Raw genomic sequence first — 20,912 nt, forward strand, 5'->3', positions numbered from 1 at the left:
TTCTCCAAGGTGGGTCCTTCCCAGGGGCTGCAGTTCTTCACAAACTGCTCCAGCGCAGGTCCTTCCCACAGGGTTCAGTCCTTCAGTCCCAGCCTGCTCCAGCACGGGCTTCCCCACAGAGCGGCGGCCATCTTGGGGGGCCTCCGCTCCCCTCCAGGGGCTGGGGGGGACAGCCTGCCGCCTCACCGCGGGCTGCGGGGGCATCCCCTCCTGCCTTCCTCCCTGACCTCGGTACCCACAGAGGGGTTCCTCTCCCGTTCCAATCCCCCACTCCCTGCAGGTTTCCCCTCTTAAATCTGCTCTCCCACCCGTGTTTCCACTGTCCCTGAGGGGCTCGGCCTGGGCCAGAGGCGGGTCCGGCTTGGAGCCGGGGGAGCTTCCAGCAGCTTCTCACAGGAGCCGGCCCTGCGGACCCTACCCTGCTGCCAAAAAAACCACGCCGCACAAACCCCGTAACAATCCCAAACACCATCCCCTCCTACAGAGCATACAAAGCAAGTCCCAAATCAGTTCACTTGCCAATCAAGAAACCCAGAGGCACAACGAGGACTTAACAGACAGCATCCTTATCCTCTGTATGATCACACATGTGATCTCAGCCAGAACAGCTGAACACACAAATTTTGGTGCTTCATAGTATGTGGAAGTGTAAAGGGACACAGTCAACTATAGAGATTTTGTTTATAAGGTCACATTTGCCTTCCATAAGATCTCATGGTGAGCTTCATCAGCTTCATTTCCTGTGCTCTTTAGTTCTTCAAAATCCTTCAAAACCGAGAGATCCCAGGTACACACTCTTTCAACTGATGCACACATCCCCCCAACAAACACGTTTGCTGTAATTGCTGTTTGGCAGCTTTAAGGTCGGACGAGGGTGGCACTGCAAAGATAGGCTTTACAAAGTAATGGCAACAGAGGTGGTCTAGATGGCTTGAATGGGAATCCACACAGATGAAATTTTCTCACACATGTGGACACAGCCAGCACAAAATCTAGGCATCATTTAAATTCTTTTTGAGCCTTTAAAATTAGGGAGTAAACGGTTTACAAGCCTTTGGCTGCCCCAGTTTCATCCTCTTTAAACTCTTCAGCCAAAAAGAAAATGGCAATAAATGAAGACGATACAGCCTGCATCGTCCCTTTATGGTAGTGGCAAGAACTAGGCAGATCTTGTAATATATTTTCTTTAAAATGACAGAGGAAGTTATACTGAGTTCTCCAGAAGGATGTGAAATGAAAGCTTAGTGTAATACTATAGATCAGTGTGGAAGCTTGGGAGATTTAGGAGTCTGATTATAACATGGAACATTTTAGTTTGGGGCTACCATTTCATATTCCAATCAGTTTCCAAGTTTCCATGTGAAGTTTCTATCTCCAGAAAATTTGGACACATGCTATGCAAGTCTGTATCTTCTGTCCCGGTTGCACAAAGCAATATGCGAATCTGGGAAAGTCAGAAGTTGGAAACTGGATTATCTCCTTGGTGCAAAAGGCAGTACCTTCTGGGCTATGTTAGACCAGGCTCCACACGCAGCTGGATAAGAGGCTTTACAGGATCATCAGTTGGACTTGTTTCATAGCAAGGACAGAAAAGCACACGTATGCCTAAATGAGGACTTCAGTGGATTTAGGGTGATCAAACTGTGTTCCAGAAAGCCTACACACTGTCTTACTATGAATGTGCCTGACTTCACAGGCGTCCTATCCGGAGCTGTACTCTAGTATATTAAAAAAAATTCCTCACCCTGGGCAAAATGGAGCAGCTCGGCACAAGCCTGTCCAAGTACTACTTCATCTGAGGGGAAGGATCCAGTAAGTACGTACTGCTTAACCTGCAGCATCAGCCACTTCACAAAGTGCCGTGGCAGCTGCTGCTTTCTTAGGAGTGCCAGAGGATGAGCAAGATATATGTAAGATGCTTTATTCAACAACTCCTCAAAGTAAAGTACTGACGCAGTCTCAGAAATCCCAGCCTCCTCTCTTTCTTTCCTCTCTCCCTCTCTCTCCCCCTTCCTCCCAACAACTACCTTGTGAGGCTGAAAAGCCAGGTTTCCTCACACACTTGCTTCAGAAACCATTCAATTCTTTGCTGTGCTGTGGCACAGTTTGTAGCAGTGGAGCAGGAAGGAGCATTAGGAGTTCTGAAAATGTCTTCCTAAGTGTCTGCACAGCAGTTCATTTCTTCAGTTCTGGGGCCTCGAAGCCTTACTCCAATATCAACACTGAAAAGTGAAAGATAAGAACATCACCTAAGTAAAAAAAAGAGAAATCTGCTGCTCACTAGCCCAACATACACAATGCTACCAGCTGGCTTGTGCATGTCTTATTCAAACAGCTGCTGTGCCTTGCACCAGGCTCAAGCTAATAAACATGGTAAATAAGAGGAAGCCCTTGCTGACTGGCAGCTACCACATTTCCTTACCTCATTTGTGCATATTCAGATACTTTCAAAAGCAGGGTTTTATTTTCCAAAGCAAATGACATGTGTAAGCCATGGTTTAGGCTCTGTAATTCTCAGAACCAGGCTGGAAGACCACACTTACGGTTTCAAAATACTCCTTCAGCTCTGAAAATTCAACTTAAAGGACGAACATCCATGATGCTCATTTTGTAGCTCTGCCTATCACACGTGTGGCCTGACACCCATGTTCCTGAGGGAGAGCCACACATGACATTTAGAAACCAATCATATTTAAAAGAACTTTAATGTCCAGAAGTCTCTAGCAGGCAAACCTGTAACACCTACAGAGAAAAGACAGGCGGGTAAGGATTCCAGGCATGATCTGATGATTTACTAGCATCTAGCAATCAGACTACTAGATTACCCTAAATAGTATTTCATCAAGAGAGAGAGAGCTCCACTTAAAAAAAAGGAGCATAACAATGAAAACTGTCATTTACGGTCTCATGTATACTTACTTTGGCTCCACTGAGATTAAGTGTTCTGCATGAATCATAGTGGTACACTGATAGTTTGGCCAACGCTCAGACAGTACATCAGGGAAGAGAATTGCATATAATAATGCAACATCCTGTTTGGAGGCGCTCAAGAGGCAAAAATCTAGCAGTAATCACTTCCAAGGCTAGTAACTCAGTTCTTATTGCCTTCATAATGACTCCACAGTTATTCAGTCAATGAAAATGGAGTCTGATATTGAGCATCAAGAAGATAAATTAACAATAAAATGAGTCTTAATCATATATCCACCACCTACTTCAATGGAGACCTGCAAAGATACAGTATACACTTTTAATGTGTGTTGCCCTCCTCTTTCGAGTAGTGAGATGGTTGAAAGGGATGCAGGAACAAAGCCTTTCTTTACTAAAGACTGGGTTGCTTTCCCGAAGTGGGGGGGGGGGGGGGGGGGGGGAAGGCAAGCTGTTAAAATATAGTAAACAAACTTTCCATTGGAATTAATAAATAATTCATGTCATAAAGGCCTCTTGGTTCACTCATCATTTTGGCTAACAATGAAAACACAACAAAATTCTTTTAGGGGCTTCAGATTTGGCACTAACACCATGCATGAAGTGCCAAATGCCAGGATGTTGGCCTTATTAATTTTGGTACAAGACCCAATATTCCAGACAAACTTACCATATTCTAATTAATTAAAAAAACAAACAAACAAAAAAACCCAAGCAACCAATCAAACAAACAAAAATCCTCAAGAATTGACATAAACCATAACGGGCAAACCCAAGCAAATTTAATCTTATTTGATATAAGCTTCCTTCCTCCCACCCTGCCTCTCTCCCCAGCTCCAGGCAGTTCTCTTGTGTGTCTCAAGTCATGCTGGAAATAACCTAGAGAGCAAACTCTTGGCTGGGGACCCCAAATGTCTTATGGTCAATGGATATATCCCCTGAAGACTTGCCTTACATCTAAAATGGAATACCAAGGATTTTACAACTCTAGCAGTTAAAAAATCCATCCATAATAAACAAGGGGGTTATCATTCATGGCCTAGAAACGAAAATACTGAGCTCATTCTTTAAAATCCACCTTGTTAAAGCTGGTTATAAGACAATAAACAAAGGCTAATGAACAGAAGACTCACTGTGTCATGTCTAAAATTAGACTGCATGACATTTGCATTGTCACGGGTTTGTGGAATACCCAAAGGCTATTATTTTATTGTTTTAAGCATCATATGTATCTTTATCAATTTGATAATTACTAGTTCAGTATATTGCTAGTTCAATGGGTAAGTGACAGGATTATTTCTTACAGGAACAAATGATGGAGTTGGTATAAAGGGGGGTAATTAGTACAAATTGCAACACTGAAACAAAATGCAAACAGAAGGTCTTCAGAAGTTCCTGAAAGAAACAGCACAAACAGAAAAGACAGCACTACCTCCACTTGTCACTGCTCTCCCGACGGCGGTACTTGATCCTGAAACTGTCCCTCTTAGTTGTTTATTGTATCCTCACCTGTACAGCCAAAACCAGCCTCGTTGGCAATGCCCCGTGTGAGATGCAGCGAAGTGCCAGCACAGGAAAAGAGATGGGAACACAGGGCAGGGAATGGGAGGAGGGGGTGGGAGAAGTTGCGATTCATATCATCTGAAGCTGCCATGGAATAGCACCTTAAAGTGCTTAAAGTAAGGAGGCTCGTTTTGAGAGAAATGAGTTAAAGAATAATCATGTGTGTTAAAGAAGCGCAGTTCAGTCCGGGTGTCTGGTGTTAGTCACTCCACAGTTCGAACCCTTGGCTTCCTGAAGCAGAATCTCAGGCATTGAATCTCGTAAAAATAATTTAATAGAGTGGTACAGCAGCAGGATCAGCTTGAGCTGGGTGCCTCCGGGGAGGGACCCCGAACAAAGAAATTCCCAGGCAATTATACCCTTACGGACTATGCATCTGCCCCTCATGCGATCTCCACGCACCTTTCACGTGCCCTTTGGTCCAATAGTGATTTTGGCCTGAGATCTTCTGACACCTTCTGACTCCGTACTGGATTCCTTCACTGTCACCAGGCAGGCTGTTATCTTGTCAGGTTGCAGTTGCTGTTGAAAGTTATACCCTCCTCATCTTCTGGTTTGTGCTGGCCCTGAAGGCCTTGTCTTGCTTGAAGAGATAGAAGTTCAGTACAAGTTCAGCAAATCTAGGTGAAAGTTTACAGCTTGCAGCTTAAGGCTTCAGCAAATCTAGCTACTCATGCTAAGTGAGGAGCATACTAAATCACACAACATTACAAGTCTAAGTGATTAATTCTATTTAAAACTTACTTATTTAAGCTGATCAACTAATATTTCTTAACAATATGAGTGGCAATCTGGGCAGGCTTGAGAAAATTGCATCCTCCCACTGGAACAGTGATGAGGAGGCAGGACTGGCTGAGGAAGACAGAAAGCTTCAGCTGAGCTAGAGCTGGCTAGACACAGTTCCCAACATACCCCTGGTCTTACATGCCTTATCATACCACCTGAAACTGCATATAGCAGAGTGATTCTGACCAGAAGGAGATTTAATTAAGAAACTTCAAGTTAAGGTCTGAAGAAATCCGGCCACGTAACAGAGAGGAGGGAGAAGGAACAGTGGAACAATGCCCTTATATCACTGGATGAAACCACAAACTGAAACTGAGCAGGAAATCTGACAAAAAATTAAAACAAAGATACGGGATCAAAAAAAAAAAAAATCAGTGGAGCTCTGAGACTTTGCCTTTATGCCACCAAAATACATACATTTCTTGAACCATCTGGGTAGTTCAGCTGATTTCAATCAACTAAGCATTTGTAGAATGTGTGGTTTGATCCACAGGCAGAAATATTTCACTGAGCTGGGAAATGACAAATCATAACACAGGTCTGGTATGACTCCTTTAGAAATTCATTTCTGAGCTTCCATTACCATAATGATGCTAATATACAGGAAGTAGCTCTGATGAAGAGGAATAAAAGTTGGTTGCTGGCTTAAAAATAATGATTTAGAAGATCTAGAAGCACCTGAAGCGTGCATGCACACGTAACAGAGATCTCACGGGATACATGATGCTAAATTCAAGAATAGCGAAGTGCAGATAGGAAAGAGATCATTTCTGAAAGCTTTCTGAACAACAGGGTATTTTAGACCATGGAATAGCCTCATAAGAAACAAGCAGAGCTGCAATGTGTGGCAACTACTGAGGACAAAATAATACAATGGTACAAGGGAAGTGAGACAACAGATCCATACACATCTGTTCCTGCGCTTGATGAAAGGCAAGTTCAAATGAGAAGAGGATGGCTGCTAAACAAACATCAACTATGACAGGAACGAGCACCTGGAACTGTAGTTCTCACTTTCTATGTGACCTTAATATTGTCGTTGCCTTACCCACTCAGTTTGGTTTCACGCATGCCCCCTCGTCCTCATGTCAGCTTTCTCTTACAGTTATAAACTCTATCACAAAATGGGAAATATATTTGCAGTTTTCCTCAAGTACAATTGATTATACCATTCCTTGAAACGCCAGAGAATTGGCTTTCCTTTCAGACCATCCACATTTTTACACAAAAGCATTTCCAGCACTGGTTTCTGCTGCCACAGCTGTTTTGTAGCCAGAAGAATAGGCTTTTCTTAAGTGTCAGTAATAAAAAGTAATAAAAGCGTGACACGTCCCAAAGCACTTGGAGCTGCTCCTAACGGAGAGCTGCGGAGGGGAGCGCAACCTTTTCCCCTAGTCCTGTCAATCACTGTGTTACACCATTAAAGGATCAGCCGGTTAAAGTAATCTTTTCTGATTATTGCCACCTTTAATGCTGGTGGGGGGATGAGCACCAAGGATGGAGAGAGCTTTAGCTCCTTAAAAGATTTTTTTATAAGGTGCTCCCGCTTTGGCTCCAAGAGGCACATATCTCAATTTCTTTCAACTAAAATTTCACCATGTATTTTCAGCCTACCTCCATTAGAGCTAAAAAAAAAAAAAAAGACGCAAAACCCCAAACCCAGACAAACCAACCCCCAGATCGAGCTGTTTTGGCACGGAAAACCTCTTTAGCTACACAGGAGTAGGAAACAAAAATGAAATAAAAGCCGCATTTGCGAAAACACAGCACCGCCGAAGGGATAACGGCGGCTCCTCCTGCCAATCTTAATTAACGCTCGCAAATCAAGGTGACTTTGAGGAAAAAAAAACTTTCCGGCGGGCCCGCCTCCCCCCCCCCCCCCCCCTCACGGCCAGAGCTTCCCGCCCAACGGCCCCCCCCGCCACGGGGCGCGCACGTGCTGGAAGGAAACACCGCGCGGCGCAGGCGCGCTCCGCCCGCCCGCCTCGGGCAACGGGGCGGGTGAAGGCGGAGCCTCGCTCTCTGGGCGCCTGATTGACTGATGTCATTTCCCCAACCGCCTGCCTCGCCGGCCCATTGGCTGCTTGAGGACCGCTATCTGCATTCCGCTTTCCCGGTTGGCTGTTGCCGCCCCGGCTGTTGCCCTATCCTCATTCGGGCCAGGCGGGTTAGGTTCTCTAACCCCACCTCCTGCCTCAGCCCCTCCCACCGCCGCCGCCAGCTCCGCCTTCGACGACTTTTCCTCCCTCTCATTGGCCAATACCGCACGTCGCTCGGGGGGGGGGGGGGGAGAGAGAGAGAGAGAAAAAAAAGGGAGGGGGGAGCCGTTGAGGCGCGCGCGCGCGCGCCGGGCTCGAGCCGGCGGCATCTCCCCTCCCCTCAGTCCCGCTCGGCAGCCGCCGCGGCAGCAGCAGCGCCCGCCCGGGTAGCGGTGCCGCCGCCTCTTCTTCTTCTTCTTCTTCTTCCTTCTCCTCCTCGTTCTCCCCGGGAGCACGGTGAGCACAGCCGCGCCGTAGAAGGGTCTCGCCTCCCTCCCCTCGCCGGGACGCGGGAGCCCGCCGTGGGTCGCGACGGGGACTCGGGAGGTGTTCTCCCCGCCGCGGGTTGCGGGACCCCTTCCTCAGCCGGCCCGGCGGCCGTTAGCCGTGGCGAGCTGGGCGCAGCCCCGGCGGCGGCGCTTCCCCTTCCCGCTCCTCCGGGACGGGCGGCGGCTGCCCCCTCGCCCGGTGGAGGGGAGCCGGCGCCGCTCTCCTCACGGGCCGGGGCGGGCCGCCCGCGACCGCTCCCGCCTGGGGAGGAGCCGCGGCGGGAGCTGGGGGGGGCTGTGGCGGCGGGAGGGAGCGCCCCGGCACCGCCGGGCTTCGGAGCCGCCGCCTCTTGTCTGTGCTGGCGCTGGTCGGACTTGCCACCCGGGACTAGGCTGGGTTTTCTCGTCGTATTTCGCGTCTGTCGTATTGCCTGGGAAACTTCCTCAGTCCAATACAACTTCGAGCGAAAAAGGCGGGGGGGGGGAGGAAAAAAAAAAGCCGTTTCCTTTAATGTTGCAGCTGCTGGAAAGCACAGCCGACAAGTTCCTCTTAAAATATAATTGCAACATCACTCCTTTGGAGGAAGCGAGACCTGGAACATAGGACCGCAGGGAAAGCACTTAATCTCTACTCCTTTTGTGTAATGTGAGAAAAGACTAGGCTTTTCTATGCCGTAGGACTCTCCGTTGGGAGATTTAATGCCTTTTAAAGTATTCGGAGGCTTTTCGGAAAGATCTTAAGTGCAAATTGCTGCTGCTGTAAGGCTCTAATCCGGTGAATTGAAAATGAGTTTGGGTATTTGAGGAGACTGCTGTGCTGGTTTTTGTCACTTTCTGTAGTATACGCAAATGCAACCCTACCAGTGCTGGATATGGTTTGTCTGAAATTTGGGTGTATTCACTCGCTACCTGGTGGTTCTGATACCCGTTTCTGAAACTCGCGTGTGCTTTCTACTATCTTTGCTTTGACCGACCTTGTTCAGCGGAATCCTTTGTATTATTGGTACTTTCAAATCTTGTGTAACATCTGCCACCGCTATAGAAATGCGTAATGTAGTTAGGGCTTCGGATGGCTATCTTGCCTTCTGTTTGGTTTTCCTCACAGAAATCTTTTTGGAATTAAGAGACCGAGATTAATCCTTTTTTTTTCCTTCTTCTAATTCAACAGATGCAGTTTATGTTGCTTTTTAGTCGCCAGGGGAAACTGAGACTCCAGAAGTGGTATGTCCCATTATCTGACAAAGAAAAGAAGAAAATCACAAGGGAACTTGTTCAAACAGTATTAGCCCGCAAACCGAAAATGTGCAGCTTCCTGGAGTGGAGAGACCTGAAGATTGTCTACAAAAGGTTGTTCTGTCTCACTAACCTCATAATTGCCATACATCACAAACAGTGTAATAAGTAGGAAGAAAATAATGAAAGTTGATTTTTTTTTTTCTTTTGTTGTTATTGGTTTTTTTCCTTCCCTCTGCTGGTTATGGAGAAGACTGACTTTTCCCTTGAATCTAATTTGATAACCAAGTAGGAATCATTCATGTGTGCAAAATCACTCATGCATTTAGAAATGTGCTGAAGAAATGAGGTTTCCTCCTACTTTTATAGGGAGTGGTGGTTCTTGGTACTCTCCTTAGATTCACGCAGTACATAAATGCAAAGCATGTAAGATTTAATAGGTGATAAAGAAAAACTAAATTTTATAAACATTTCCTTCAAGCAATGACTTCATAAATCACTTGAAAACGTAACTTGCTTTTAAAGGCTCGTAGAAACAAGGAAATAATTTTTCAGAGTACCTAGTTTGTGTTTTGGTGTTTTTGGGTTTTTTTGCTATGAACAAAAAGGCATTTCTCCTAAGTGAAAAAATCACGGCTAACTTTCTTTTAGTGGAAGTACTGTGTAATTTTCTTTGCAATAGTTTCATTTCTCAGTTGTTCCCTAACTTTTCTGGGAGTATTTGGCAAGCATTTTTTAGCTTTCTGCTGATCTTTAGAATGTATTGCAGTGTAGTGGTGTGAGCATATTTTTCTCCACAAGTAACACTAATCCTCATCCTGATTTGGTAGGCTGCATCTCTTCCAGCTAAAGCTGGTGCTATGGAAGCTCGAGTTATCTCCTTTCCCTGGTTAGTTATAAACTTCAGAAGGTTTATGCATTTTCTCTTCGAGATGGTAAGTAATTTGTGCCCTACAATAAATATTGTCGTATCCTTTCTGTAGGTAGGACAGAGAACTGGAGCTGAAGTGAAGAGTCTGTAACTTTTCCAGTGTACCAAATGGGTGGAATCAAAAAGGTTTAGATGTTCTAAGTCCTGGTTTCATATCTACGTTGGTGCATGTAACATCATGCACATGAATGTTACCAGTCTATCTAATGCATGTAGTTCTTTAACACAAGGATGAGGAAAGAGGAGGAACAGTGTGTAAGGCTGTGTTAGAGAAACCATACATGATTTTTTCTTCTGCCTCTAGGTTTCCTCACAGAACTTCTTGTACATACATGTAGATGAGCTTGCTCAAATCCTTTGTGTGCTCCCTTAAGTGTTAGTGCCTGCAAGTGCTCTTTCAGCTGGGCTTTTATGGGACTAGATCAGAAAAATTAGGCATGAGTAGGCCAGTCTGTTCCTTTCCTTGCCCAGTCTTGAACAGCAGTAGCTGTTCTGGTGGTGAGTTGATTCCACGCAGCTGCTTTCCCTCCCTCCCTGTTTATTGCTGTTAACAGCTACTTGTCATGTCCTTCTGTGTCTAGGGAACTGGTAGAAATTTGGGTGTGATCGTTTGAGTTGCTGAAAGTTGTGGTGTTTGTGCATCTCAGTGTGCTGTGGGTTCTGTGGTCAAGGAAAATGAAGAAATTTGCTGGGAGATGTATCCAGCCCATTTTGGGCTGGATGTAGACTGCAGTCCATCTGCTAGACTGCTGGTGTGCACAGCTGACTGCAGTAGTTTATTTCACTGTCTGCAAACCAATCTGGCACAGTTAGCCTATGAAATCTTGCTTAAGATTACCTTGTATCAAGCTAATGAACATCTCAAATCTTGTTTTACTTTTGCTTTTTTGCCATGTTTTGTTAGGGTAAAACATCACCAGAAGAACTGGGTATAACAGGTGATAGTTTAAATTCCTGTATGTGATAACATTAACAGCTTTTACATTTGTGGGACTTTTTCCAGTTATCACGCTGTAATTAAAGTTGATGAGCACCAGCTAGTATGATGCTTAGAAAAGACAGATCTGCTATAGCTCAAAAGTAGATAATCCCAAGATGACAACTGTAATAGTCAAAGTCTAAGACTTTCTGAAAGGTGGGTGGCTAAAAAAGAAACACCTGCAGGAACTTTGTGTGGTTTGTGAAATTGCAAAAGGTGCTCCCAGTTGCTCACAGACAAAAGGCTATTGAGCATCTCTACTAAGATCTGTTCTTGTCTGATCTATTACTGGGAAGGATCTGAACCTCCTGGTGCAAATGTTTTTCAATATAAGCTATAAAAGTAGGTTCATGGTGCTATTGTACATGTTGCATGTGCATATTGCTATTATGAGTCTTGCATTGCTGAAATTGATGTGCTGTTCTTGTGTATTTACTATCAATGTGTAAGAGAGAATTGACCTAGATACTGCAACTCAAAGAACAGTTGGCATTATGAGAAGTATACTCGAGGGTCTCATTGATGTACCTTTTTGTAAGAACAGAATGAACTCAAATGCAAAATTGGCAAGCCAGTAGCTTTTGCTGTTTCTGATGCTTAACATTTATCAAGAAAGCTGGACTATTTTGATTAGCCTCCTTAGCTCTGTAGCATTTCATCCTTATAGGATGCTTGCCGAACGAAACTTCAAGAAAATAGAACTAAGTGTTTTAAAATCTATCTGAATGTGTGTGACTAACTTTTATTTTCCTTGGTTTCATACATGTAGCATTGATAATGGTTGCAAAATAGGGTCAGTTGTTGCGGCCTTAATTTTTTTTTTTTAGTGCTACACAACACAGATGGAAAGGTGCGCTGCTTTTGACATGGTTCATGAATTGGGATGCATGTGTTCTGTAGCTCATTTGGAAGACAGTTTTTCAGACTGGTAGACACGAGAAGATTGAAAAAGGATGTGAGCTTTTAACTTCAAGAGACAAATAGAGGTTTGAAGTGACTTGCTGGAAAGAAAAAAATTCAAACATTGGAAGCCAACAACAGTTGCACTTTAAGAAAATAGAGAGGGATTCATCTGCACACAGCTCAAACTTAGCAAACACAGTTAATGATAACTTTACATGTTTTGTTGTTTTAAAAACTAACTGTAGTGGTATTGGAGCATGCAGGGTAGAAGTTCATGAAGCTTTCCCCTTGTGGCAGAGAAATGTGTTAAATGTTAAAATTCCTAGTTTTACTTAAAAAAAAGGAACTTATGATTGGATGTGATTTTTTTTTTTCTTTGAAGATCTCAGCTGTTCACTATTTTAGTTTCTGGCAGTATGAGTTATATTGCAGTCAAATTCAGAAATTGCAGAATAACCAATTTCTATGTAAATTTTACTTTGTTAGCACTTGGTTTACTGAGATTGTGGGACTTGTTGATTGATAACTTGATTAAGGACTGTGGCTTTGCTTTTGTGTCAGTTTGCAGTATGAAGTTACAAAACTGTTGGAACTTGTGCTGCCCTTAATGTTGTGGCGATTGTCTTTCACTGTAACATTAAATAACCATAGTCATAGGTTATGTTAAAGACTTATGGAAAAATAAGTTTTACAACTTTCTCTTTACCCTTCCCCACTGAAAGAAACAATGAAAGAGCCCATTCTGCAAGTAGTGTGCCTCAGCTCAAAGTATTGTGAACCTAAGGTGCAGTCCTGTGGCTAGTGGTGTGTGCCCAGCGGTTGACATGATCCCTATTTTTCTTTATGTACATCTTAGCTGCCAGTTGTATCTGTTAAACATGTTACTGTGGTGTTAATTAGGTGGCTCTGTAAAACTGACTGAATACAATGATTATAGTAAATTAGGTACTTGGGTTTGATTATTTTAACTTGATGGGGTCCTCTTTGTACAGCATTCTAGGTCATGTGGCGCAGGAGGACTTCAGCATCAGGAAGCAGCAGCTTTTTCTTAGAGGATTACCAGTACCAAGCTTTTGTTAATTTCTAAAACTACTAGGAGGGCGTAACCTTGCTGAAATGAGAAACTGTAAAAGAAATGCTTAACTTTGGTAGTTGTCCTGGTTTCAGCTGGGATGTAGTTAACTGTCTTCCTAGTAGCTGGTACAGTGCTATGTTTTGAGTTCAGTATGTGAAGAATGTTGATAACACTGATGTTTTCAGTTGTTGCTCAGTAGTGTTTAGACTATAGTCAAGGATTTTTCAGCTTCTCATGCCCAGCCAGGGCACCTGACCCAAACTGGCCAACAGTGTATTCCATACCATGGGACGTCCCATCTAGTTTAGGAACTGGGAAGGGGGGGGCAGGGTTTTTCGCTGCTCGGGGACTGGCTGGGTGTCGGTCGGCCGGTGGTGAGCAATTGCCCTGCGCATCATTTGTACATTTCAATCCTTTTATTACTACTGTTGTCATTTTATTAGTGTTATCATTATCATTATTAGTTTCTTCTTTTCTGTTCTATTAAACCGTTCTTATCTCAACCCAGGAGTTTTACTTCTTTTCCTGATTTTCTCCCCCATCCCACTGGATGGGGGGGGAGTGAGTGAGCGGCTGCGTGGTGCTTAGTTGCTGGCTGGGGTTAAACCACGACAGTAGTGTTATTGTTGTTGATTTCTGTAGTGACTAATCTGTCTGTCCCAGAGTCTCAGAACTTCTTGTTTTATTAAAGAAATGTGTAAGTTTTTTGGAGGAGGAAAAAAAATCTTTTGCCAAGCACAACTTTTTAGTGGTCCCAGTTTTCACTGGGTCAGCTATCACCAAACCACAGATTCTTGGGCTCCCTTAGGCACCTGTCTGCCTCTTAAAGGCAGCTGAGTTGTCAGTGGCAGTTCAGCTCTGCTCCTGCTGAACTCCGTAAGCTTTAAATGTCTGTAATTAGGACCTACATGCAAAGTGACTTAGATGCTGACAGACTTATGGCTTGCTTGCAGCTTTACCTGGTGACAAATTTCCAGGGATGACTTCAAGCAGGTGTTATCTCACCTGGTAGGAGAACACCACTGAACTGATAGGATTTGCAAGTTTATGCTCTGTCCACAGTGACCTGATCTCCCAGCAGAGTTACTGAACGTGGTTGCGAGCAGAGTAGTAGTGGAGAACTCTGCTGAAGCATTGCCTGACAATTTGTGAGGCTTCCCACTACTGAACTGGTGCAGTTATTGAGGGGGAGGTTCATGAATTTGTTTGCTAGCACAAAAAGCCCTAAGGCCATCTATCTGAAAGCAGGAATTTGTGTATTTATATCTCTTGTGTTTCCTTTCTGTTCTTTCATTCTGTTTTTAGGTGACTTTTTCCAAAGTGATTTTGGTCTCTCTGCACTTGGTCCCCTTTCTGACAAGTGGAGAATGTTTACTGTAAAATATTTCCTTAAGTGAGTGTAAGCAGCTGAGTTGGGTCTGAAGATTCTGCTAATAATACCTGTTGAGAAAAAAAAAAAAACAAAACACCACAATTGCAATAGGAGTAAAAAGGGCAGAATGTTTCTTACAGACTGCACTACATTTGCTGTTGTGTGATGTGGCATACTTTACTGTCAGGATTTGCCTGTTCATTGGATGCATATGAAAGACAGGGTTCTGTCAGGCTCATTAGGAAGAAACAACGCTTCTGCAGAGCAGAAATCTTTTTCAGCCTGAGTACAGTAATATACTTGTCTTCGTATGGACAGTCTCCATGTAAACTTCTACACTTGGCAAAACCTCTAGTTTATCTGCTGCAGACTATATGTAGATGTTTTTTTCTGGAGCCCTGGCCTGCAGAGGAAAAAAATAGGATAAACTATTGCCTTTGAGAATTTGTGTCTGAAGAAAGGTATACCTTTGTAGTATGCTCATGCCCTTTGCAATGCTGGCTGGCTTGTTTATACTCTTCTGCTCTTTGCTGTGTAGGCTTATTGAATCTGCATTTATTTTCTTTCGCTGAGTAGTAATCCATTAGTCACAGTTGCTACTTAAAAAATACTTTGAAAAATATTCTCTGCATATAATGATAGATACCCAGTCCTCCATTTTGCATCAAGTTGCCCACTGAGTAGTTTTTGTTTCTTGGTGTTCTTTCTCCAAAACTGCAGTTGGCAGAGCTTGAATGTGTAGTCTACTCACTAGCTGCCAAATAAAGTCTTACAAAAGTATGTTATATTTTCTTTTAAATGAGGACACAGAGCAGATCACTTTCTGGGAAAATACTTTAGGTAGTTCTGCACCCCCCTTTTTGTGGGTATTTGCATAAAATAGTTCTGTGCATCTTAAGTAATAGGGGACCACAAAAGGACTGTCCCGTGTGGATAAATTTCAAATATTTGAGTTGAATTTGATTTGATGAGGTCTGTTGGTATGTGATTCAGCTTGGGTTTCAGCACTGTGAGGGAACAGTTTAACTACACTTCATCATAATCAGTGCTGCTCATCTGAATATGAAGAAAGCTTTGTTTAGATGGATTTGGCCTGAGTGCTGGTAATTAGTGTAAATGTCAACTAATGTGCCAAAGCTCTTTTTCTCCTGCAATGAAATACAATAGTATGGAGTTTGACTTATAAATTCCTCAGTAGGAATGATTTTTCTTTATAGTATCACTTTCCAATACTTTTAAAAATAGCTTTCTCTAAAAGATGCCTTATACAGATTGAATCTTGCAAGCTACTACAAGGACTGTAAATGTCCTTGAAAAATTAGTGAGGCACAACAATGTAAAATCAAAAGAACCATGCTCAGATAGGACTTCTGATGAGCTGAGAAGTCACCATGGTGAAGAGATGAAAGAGCAAGGGAATTAAAGTTTTAAGTGCTTCAATGGAGGCGTCTTCCTCTCTTTCCCATCATGTTTTGTGGTAGGTTGGAAAGAAGCTGTAGGCAGTAATTTTTTTATATTAGTTTAAAACTTTTACTCAAGAGTTACTGTGATTAGTTGTTCATGATGAAGTCATAGGAATTTGACTCAGCTAGAGCAGAGTGGGGGGACTTTCAGGTCATGAATGGTGCTAGGTGAGTGGCTGGGAGACAAATTTGAACATACTACAAAAAGCAATGGTTTTTTTTTGCAGGACTTGGAGCCGAAAACCTTGAGAGATTCTTTGTGGGCTTACAAAGTCCTAGCTGATAAAATACGCGTAATGTTTAAAAGATGTATCTGTTTCTGTGCATGGGAAACAAATATGCATCTTAAACTTGGCATTCACATCTGAATGACTTGTTTGTCAATAGGGCTGGCTACTCAGGCTGCTTAATGTGGCCAGTTGTCCTCTCTAAACAGGCAAACAAAAGCTGTTCCTGGTTCATGTAAATTACCAGTTACAACAGGTGTTACTTAATCTTATTTGTGCCGTGTGTGTCTGTATGGCATATGGTTTTGGCACTTTAGAAAAGACTAAATGGGTTTTTTAGCTTTCATTCCTGTTTTGTTTTTGCATCAGCTTTTTTAAACATGACTTGAACAAGTGTATGGTAGGTCACAGTAGAATTGGATGGTCTTTCTGTTAAAGTGGAACTCAAGATCATATCTGAAGTAAAGAATTCCCTGTCTTGCAACATGGAAGTGGATTGCTAGAAACTAGCTGATGGCCTCTCATTAGTCTAATACCGGGAGAGTTGGTAGTGATTGAGTTGTTGACTTAATAGCAGTTGGGTTATATGATGTCAGTGTTAGTTTTGGAGTTTGGGGGGTATTTGTTAAATTCAGTATAAGTACCAAATCCTCATTGCTAATTCAATTTATCTTTCCCAAGGCATTTTCTATAGTTTTTAATATCACTGTGTGTAGCTTGTTTGATAAAAATTTAAGATTGAATGTGTTGATTAGTATAGTAGTGTCTGGATGTTACAGGTAGTAGAGAAAATACCTTGCCCCAGAACTCTGCCAGGAGGCCAAACAATCAAATACATTTCCTTTTCCAGCCACCTCTTAGGCTAATTTAATTCTGTCAGCTAAAGGATGGTAAAGACTGAAGTCCTGCTTGACTCAAGGCAGATCCCTTTTGTACATGTGTATGTCTGCTGGTTTTTCAGCCATTCTTTGGTAGAACTTGCGTGGCTGTTGATTTAGAGTAATAGTATGCTAAACTTGCGTACGAAGGACTACTGAGAATGTAATACATCTCAAGTGCATTCATTTTGCTCATGTCCTTATGCTAACATCAGGATTATTTTGTTATTACAGATACGCAAGCCTCTATTTCTGCTGTGCTATTGAAGGTCAGGACAATGAACTAATAACTCTGGAAATAATTCATCGCTATGTAGAACTTCTTGACAAGTATTTTGGCAGTGTAAGTAATTTCTTTTTATTTTTTATAGATTCATAGTCTCTTTACATTATGTCATTTTGTTTTAATGCCCACAGCACTTTAAAAAAACACCATCAATTAGCTGTTGAAAAGTGCATCTAAGACATCTTATGTTGCTTAGCCAAACGAAACTGATGGTTGCCTATATAACTTAAAAAATTATTAATTTGGGAGAACAACTGTTAGTATTCTGGTGTTAATTGCTTGTATTTGTTTCATTTCATAGTAGTCTCACTTGGTCAGATAAAATCTTATCCTTAGCTTTCTGTCTAGGCACCCAGCTTTTCTTCTCCCTGGCACTGCTCTCTTGTGTGAGCACTTCTTGCATCTGCTTCGAAAGGAGGCAGTTGGTTGTGAACTAGCAGGGAAAAGACAGACATCTGCTTACCCAGGTAGCAAACGCAAACTGTAGTAATGTACATTAGCACTCTTAGAAAAACTGCTGCTCGTCCTTCTGCCTTCCTAGTCCTTCTGACTAGGAAATGCACAGGATGAATAAGAAATTTGAGATTGTGTTTTCACATTTTTCTGTTAAGATTGCATGACCTGCCTTTGGATACTGCAGGCAAGAAGAAAGCTTTTATAAGGATATTCTTGTGCTTCATGAAGAACCCCGTCATACTGATGGTAGTGAATTGAACCCTTTTTAAATATGAAAACATTTTTCAAAGAGGTTGCTGTAACTGTTTTTAACTCAAGCAAAAAAAGATTTTTTCCATTAATTTTTTTCTCAAAGGACTTGATTGTTTTGTTGTTGCCCCATTTCTTAAAAGGTTATAGCCTGAGGCTAACATCTTGATTTGGTGAAGTTTGGTGAAGCTCTGAACAAGTTAAGTTTTGTGAGAGGATATACCTCAATAGATAGTATCCTCCCACTCTGCAATAATGCTTGATGGTTTTTTTAGGTATGTGAACTCGATATCATCTTCAACTTTGAAAAAGCCTATTTCATTCTGGATGAGTTCCTTTTAGGAGGGGAAGTTCAAGAGACTTCGAAGAAAAATGTTCTCAAAGCCATTGAACAGGCAGATCTCTTACAGGAGGTAAGCAAATTCAGCTTCTCTGGCCAAAGTATCAGCATGGTAGGCTGTGATTTGAAAAAGCTCCTGTTTCTCTAAGCTTGTAGAAAGTGCTTTTTAGCATGCTTAGCATGTAGTTTCTAGTTAGTTGTCCTAATTGTGCTATATGGTGATGTTATCTGTTCTTTTCATTTTGTTTGGCATGTTTATGTTGTAACCTACTGTGATTTTTATGTTTTGCTAGACATGCAAGTGGCTGTTTTATGTGTATACCTAGATAGTGATAGTTCATGCTGCTTTAACTTAGTTTTGTTTGTCTTTCATTTCTTCTTTTTACTAATCAACCATTAGTTTTTTGTCATACCTGATGCATGTTCACTTCTTTACTGTTTCATTGCTGAAATCCAGAAGCTTGACTCTCTTCTTTGAGACTCATTCAGGTATAGTTCTTATTCTAAAGACCTGCCTTTCTGCTATAGGTTGCTTACTCTGGAACATTTCTGTCTTTTCAGTTGATAAAGCAGTAATAGTAGTGCCATAGAAACATAACAAAATGAAGTATAAGAACATTTGTTTTTTCACTTTGAATGCTTTTTTTTTTGTTCATTACTAACTTTGAAGAGGGACAGATTGCATCTCTACCATTTTTCTTTGGAAAACATTTGAAGGGAAGGGGTCCAATGGTATAGAAAAACTTGGTGTCATTTCCCCATGTTTCTCCATCCTATGCTGTTTTTTTGTTTTGTTTTACTGAATTGCTGTAGTCTTGAGGTCAGTGTTAAGGTCCTTGAATGTCTAAACGGAAGTCACAGAATTCTGGTGTGCTGGGGGAATCATCAGTGTTGTGTGCAAGTCAGTGGAACGTGTGGTTTAACAGGGGTGATGAACCTTAATTTTTTTAAATGTACTCAGGTTCATGGGTAAGGTTCTGTATAAATGTAAGCTACTCTGTTTTTTTTCCCTCGTGCGAACCTTCAATTTGTTATTTTGTCCTGCGAGTTAATTGCTTAATTCTCATATAACCATTTTGTGTTCCACTTGGTACTCTTTTTTGTTGAAGGTGGTATTAATAGGATGGGGAAACACATAATGTCCTTTACCCTTGTAACTGTGTTTGTAATCCTTTCAGAGTACAGGCAAATCCACAGCACATTAAAGTTCTTGTCTGTCAAGAGCTAGTTAGTGTTATGAAAAAGGTCAGCCATTACACACAGATTTGCTACCCTATTTTTCTAGGAAGGAAATATATGCACTTGTTTACTGCTTGTGTTCTGATGCAGTTTTTGTTGAGCCCTTCTTTACTCTTAGAAGGAATTAATTTTAACCAGAAGTCCTGTTGCAGTTTACAAAGGGCGGGGGGGAAATAATCCCCTTACTCTCTTAAAATTCTTTGTTCTTCTTTATATTAAAACAGATATAACAGATTAGTTATCCATTCCAGTCTGTTTCCTGCAGATGCACAGTTAATGATATGTAAAATAGAATTACTGTATTTTTCTCATTCTCACTGGTTTTGAATTTTATTTTCATTATTTTCTTAGGGTTCTTCTATAGCAAAAATGCATTCTACCTCTAGGAATTAATTACTGATTTTTCTATACAAGCAATTAGCATTGTCTTTTTACACTTAATATAATTTCAAGTTAAAAATCTTTTGCAAAAGGACATATCACTTTTTCAATGGGAGACTTTTCCCTTGCCCTGATAGCTTTACTCTGATTACCCTTCCTTTCCCTATCTCTGAGATTTTCTGTTCTGTTAAGGTTTATTAAATCTTTTCTGATTAAATTGGAATGTAACAGTTTTTCACAGCACCACTGTAGTCTTATGTTTTATTTTTGTTTTTCATTCTTAGTTGTATTATATTGACTGTTGATCATGAAACTACTCCATATATCTGTGTTTTAGTTTATAAACCCCACAAAAGTCTGACTTTGTGTTTAAATAGAGCTTCCAATAAAGTTGGACTCTTTCTGCAGAGGTTTGTTTTTTGTATCAACCACTGCTATGTGCACGCTGAGTGTGAAGAGGGTTGTTAAAATAATAGTTTGTCACAACTGAAGACTCTTTGGTACTTTCAGTTAATTTTTGCTTCCTAGAATACTTCAAAGCTACTGGAATGAAATGTGGTTTGATTCCAAATGCAAACCATTTCTAGCAGGGTGGTTGTGTGTCTGTTTTTGACCATGTCAGATTCTAATTATATGCAACAAAAGGACTTTTATTTGGCCCTGAATACTTATATTGCCTAATTTAAAAATTACTAATCAGTGTTGAATATACAACATTATTAATTAGTAATGCTACATACATTAATGTATGAAGCACCTTAAAGATTAAAAGCTGTACAGAATACTTACACAAAGGAAAATCATTACAAATACATTAAGTGGCTATTTGCATGATGTTAAAAAAAATGCAGAGGGATAGATTGCTGAATAGTGAATTAGTTCTTAATAGCCTTGCCTTGTATTTTCTGTGGCAGTTTTCCAGGATGTACTTCTGTTTCTGAGCACCTGCTTCAGTTTGTCATTAAGATCTTGCTGTGCTGTCCCCTTACTAACTGCTAGAGTGCCTGAAACCTACTAACCCTTGAAGCCTTTTCCACCTTCATTTTCTTGTTAGCTCTTCAGTGATGTGCTCAGCTCAAATATTCATTCCCTTACC

The 20,912-nt window shown here is 41.7% G+C and overlaps 1 protein-coding gene and 1 long non-coding RNA gene across 14 annotated transcripts in view; one reads left to right on the top strand and one right to left on the bottom strand.

Annotated features, from left to right (window-relative positions):
- Nucleotides 1–452: 452 nt before the first annotated feature.
- Nucleotides 453–7,149, bottom strand: LOC138681938 (uncharacterized). The gene is made up of 3 exons (XR_011322166.1): nt 3,216–7,149; nt 2,544–2,742; nt 453–2,222 (listed from the first exon to the last, which is right to left on the bottom strand). It is a non-coding gene; the product is annotated as an uncharacterized lncRNA (long non-coding RNA).
- A 1,823-nt stretch (nt 7,150–8,972) lies between these two features.
- The window catches only part of AP1S2 (adaptor related protein complex 1 subunit sigma 2), a 31,964-nt gene continuing 20,024 nt past the window's right edge, over nt 8,973–20,912 (top strand). For 11 of the 13 annotated variants that reach the window (XM_069770317.1, XM_069770319.1, XM_069770320.1 and 8 more), the window contains exons 1-3: nt 8,973–9,151; nt 17,100–17,208; nt 18,132–18,269. In XM_069770317.1, the coding sequence (XP_069626418.1) occupies nt 8,973–9,151; nt 17,100–17,208; nt 18,132–18,269 (426 nt within the window). Of the gene's footprint in view, nt 9,152–17,099; nt 17,209–18,131; nt 18,270–18,653; nt 18,686–20,912 lie in introns of all 13 variants that reach the window. The other 2 variants (XM_069770329.1, XM_069770330.1) reach the window with 1 other exon arrangement.

Source organism: Haliaeetus albicilla, chromosome 25 (assembly GCF_947461875.1).
Source record: "Haliaeetus albicilla chromosome 25, bHalAlb1.1, whole genome shotgun sequence".
Lineage (NCBI taxonomy): Eukaryota > Metazoa > Chordata > Aves > Accipitriformes > Accipitridae > Haliaeetus > Haliaeetus albicilla.